The 4,187-nt window shown below is 48.3% G+C and overlaps 1 protein-coding gene across 1 annotated transcript; it reads left to right on the forward strand.

The window, feature by feature from the left end:
• Positions 1 to 7: 7 nt before the first annotated feature.
• On the forward strand, positions 8 to 3,627 carry LOC104488636 (thiamine transporter 2-like; the record flags this gene model as incomplete). The annotated part of the gene is made up of 4 exons (XM_010137843.1): positions 8 to 35; positions 1,558 to 1,750; positions 2,553 to 2,694; positions 3,448 to 3,627. Coding segments are annotated over 4 exons (543 nt in total), but the record flags the coding sequence as incomplete, so codon positions are not given.
• Between the last annotated feature and the right edge of the window lie 560 nt (positions 3,628 to 4,187).

Here is a 4,187-nt window from a genome sequence, read left to right on the forward strand (position 1 = left end):
CAACGGAGCTGTGGAAGCAATAGCAACTTTTCTGAGTAAGTCAGTGTCTGCGCACCCATGGCAAAGGCAGTCTGTCTGTCTGTCTAAAGTTTTGCTTTTGATCACTTTTAAAGCGACATTCCATTGCAGATGCTCCAGTGCACATGTTGTACATTCAAGACCAAGGCCTCTGAGGTACCCAACAGTTCATGTGAAGGCTCTGCTGTTTGCCTTAGGACTGGGACTCCCGACACTATCCTACCAGCAGGCAGACAGTGTCAAGTCACACAGGCTTCACATCCAGCTGCTCAATCCTTTCAGAAGCACCCATGTTTCTTTGGATGAGGTTGTTGGGTGTTTTTTCCCCCGACAAGTATTGCCCATTTCCCATAACAGTTTACACAGATGAGAAGTTTTCCATAAATACTGTACACAAAAAAAACCATATTCCTCTCATTAGGATTTTTTTTTCTAGTGGAATACTCTGTGCAGCAGGACAGAAAGAAGGATTTTAGTTCTTGCAGAAAAAGACCTTATGAATTCATTACTCTACAACACGACCTGTCACACCTTTGCATTGGATGCAGAAGCCCATACCACACCAGTCCTGTTATCGAAAGGTAACATCAGAGACGCCACCCAACCTGGCAGCTTTTTACACATTCATATCATGCTGCTGTAGAGAACTTGCACAAACACCAGGGCATGATTGCCAGGGAAAATAAACAGGTCTATGTCATACCTGGTTATTCAGGTTACCCTCACAGGCATCGAGGAGAAACACAGACAACTAATCTTTAACCTTAGAAGCCTCTCTCGAGACACCAGTAAATAGACAACTGAACCATGACTTAGAACTCCTGCCATGCCTGCTCCTTGTTGAATTCTTCTCTCTCCCGGAATTGCCTATTTCTCCACGCAGGGGGGCTTCTAAAGTTGTAGGAGACCCTGAGACAGGTGGTCAGATAGCAAACCTGGATGACAGATCCACCTTGGTAGCAAGCCCAAATGCAAACAGTACCTGTCCTTTCTCATTTTCTTGGGCACATGCCCTTGATGGCTGCCAGAATCCCTTTCTGGGCAGCTCAGCCCCTTCACAGGCTGCACAGCTCAGCTGGAGGGTGACTGGTAGCTCTCAGTTAAGGAGAAGCTGGGAGAATTGTTCTTCTCGAGCTCCAAACCATGATCTTAATTCCCTCCCTAGAGACACTCACTGGGTACAGACAGCTAAATAACCAGTTAAGGAGAAGCTGGGAGAATTGTTCTTCTCGAGCTCCAAACCATGATCTTAATTCCCTCCCTAGAGACACTCACTGGGTACAGACAGCTAAATAACGAATCCTTCCACATAGCCACGCATCCTGCGGAGTGGAGTAAGACCCTGAGAAAGGAATGACAGGGACTTGGTTTGTGCAGTTGTCCAAACAAGACTATTCACCTGCACGGCTTCAGAAGTGGGTGGAAATGCTTCCAGAACACTTCGGAACTGCTCTGCCGCTTTATTCAGCGTTGCCATTCAGTACTTGGTGATGTAGGCTGCAGAGGAGACATTTACATGGGTTTTTTCTCTCTTTCTAGGTTCAGTGACTGCTTTTGTAGTACAATATATGAAAATTAACTGGGACCTTTATGGAGAACTGGCTTTAGGGATCTTCTCTGTGATAGATGCTGGTTCTCTGTTTCTCATGCACTTCACTACCAACATCTGGGCTTGCTACACCAGCTACCTCGTGTTCAAAGCGTGCTACATGCTCCTCATCACGATAGCCACGTAAGTACCAGACTCACGGTGCTGCCGTAACGCACAGAACATGAACCGTGCTGGAGGTTTGCTTTGGGCATCCCTTCCTTTACTCTGAGGCAGCTCATCCAGTGCCAGACGTAGCTGCTGAGGTGAAGAGAAGGACACTTCAGTGTCTAGTTATTCTCCTAAACAACCATAAAAGAAAAATTATCAGGAGGACATTGAACATTTGATGAGGCAGGGATTAATGAGGTACAAGGTATCTTTATTACTCAAGCAGCAAAAGAGAAGCTGTTTTCCTCCTTGCTGGCAGGGAAGGCACACAGTGAGCAACAGGGACAAGCACCCCTTGGCAGATCCCCCCCGTCCAGACCAGCCTGCTGGCACCCCTTTCAGTGTGCTATGAACTGCACAGATGCAATGAAACACCTGGCATAGAGCGTTCCCCAACATATCCTTAACCATAGTGTGGTGTAAAGGAGGAGTAAAAGAGAACATTGGACGTGTAAACTCAGACAAGATCTTAGGAGACCAGGCTACGCTGCAGTCAGAAATACAAAAACAAAAATAATAAAAATAACAAAGATGATACATCATCTGTGTAATAAACACAGAACATTTTTATTGCTCCAGTTATTTTATAGATTGGAATGTCTTTCGGCATACCACACTATTTCATTAACAAAAATAACTGATGCATCTTTACGTCAAAATCCAATACTATTAGATACCAGTTTAAAAAAACCTGCTAAAACCGTAATGCATGACAAGATTACGCCTACCCTGAACAAGGCCAAGCGGAGCAACTGGCCTGCCGGTCTCTCATCAGCTTCCAGGTCGCCGTCACTCTGAGCATGGAGCGCTACGCCCTGATGTTCGGCTTCAACAACTTCGTGGCTCTGCTGATTCAGACCGTCCTTACTGTGGTCGTGGTAGATTCCAGAGGCCTGGGACTGGACATAGTGACTCAGGTCAGTGCTGTTAACTTGCTTCCTATTTCCTGCCTCGCTGGTTAATCCTCAGAGATTTACCCAGAAGTAAACCGCTGTGCCAGAGGACAATTGGATTCCCTCTTTCTCCTGCAGAAATCCAGACACCACACTCTTCCCTCGTATCAGCCACCACGCTTCCCTTTCGCCTTTTAGTGCTGCAGCTGGGGCTACAGAGGCTGGGCTTTGGCTGTTTGAAGGCAGATACACAGGAACGTAAATAATCGGGCTCTGCTCTCTGACTAAAAATTAGAGCTTTAAAGTGAAGGACAGGAATAGGAGGGACTTCATAAACAGCCTTGCTGCTGCTCTTGGAAATGGTGACACAAAGTCAGGGTGCGGGTGCTGAAGCCAGTGTGGTGACAGCAGGTAAGAGCAAGAAAGGACCAACTCAGACTCTTCACGTACGTTGTTCATGACTACGTGGGTACTGGAGCTACTTCTACATTTCACACAAATAGAAAAAACCCTGTTCCCATCCCTCCACGCCTCCGACGTTTTTTAAGAGGCACAAGGATGGGGAGCAAGGGGCAGCTCTCCATTCCTCAGAGATCTGCTCTGTGCTGGAAAAGCTGAGGTGCTGCCTACTCACAAAGCAAAAACTGGGAGACAGACAGGAACACGCTGCCGGGACAGAGGTGAACCAGCTGACAGTGTCTGCCATCGCCAGAGCCACCAGCGTTCCCCTAAGGTGTTTTGCATTAACTCTTCTGCCTTTTTCTCTCCCATTCCCAGTTTTTGATCTACGGCAGCTACTTTGCAGTCATAGCTGGGATTTTCTTGATCAGCAGCATTTACACACTCATCTCAAGCGAATGCACACAGAAAATAGCGAGATCTCGCAAAGAGCCCCCGAACAGTGCTGAGCATGAGTCCACAGAGCAGATAGTAACTGGCTGTACGACACGGCTGTAGGCATCAGGCTCCCGTGGGAGAAGAGCTCCTGCCACAGTGTGCAGGAAACACCAGCGCGAGAGGAACATACGACGCCGCCCTGAATCATTACAGCACCTCACTCCAACATATGCCAGGCAAGAGATCACCGCAACGACACCGTGCCAAGCGGCAACGACAAGTTGCTTTAGAATCGTGTTGACTTGCCTATAAATAGCTTAACAGCAGTAATTGGTACACGAGAACAGAGTAACCACCTTGCACCCCCCTGCACGATGGCAAAGGTCAGAGCTCGCCCTGCCCTGCTTGTTCCCGCTCCTGCTGCCATGTTGGCAAGCAGCTTCCACGCATCTGGGTGCAGGATCTACTCCCTCTGCACATACCTTGCTCTGAACCAAGGGCAAAGGGAGTTGATGTGGTGTCGGGCTCCTCACCTGGGGTGGAAGAGCCCCAGTCAGAGGCAGTGATTTGCAGGCGTGGGTGCAGAGTTTGCTCACCCTCTCAGCGAAGGTTCACTAAGCACTGCTACACCACAGCAGTTGCTCGGCCCAGGCTTGGCAGCTGCCACCTCACCACTGTTC

Source organism: Buceros rhinoceros, unplaced genomic scaffold (assembly GCF_000710305.1).
Source record: "Buceros rhinoceros silvestris isolate BGI_N320 unplaced genomic scaffold, ASM71030v1 scaffold46126, whole genome shotgun sequence".
Classification (NCBI taxonomy): Eukaryota; Metazoa; Chordata; class Aves; order Bucerotiformes; family Bucerotidae; genus Buceros; species Buceros rhinoceros.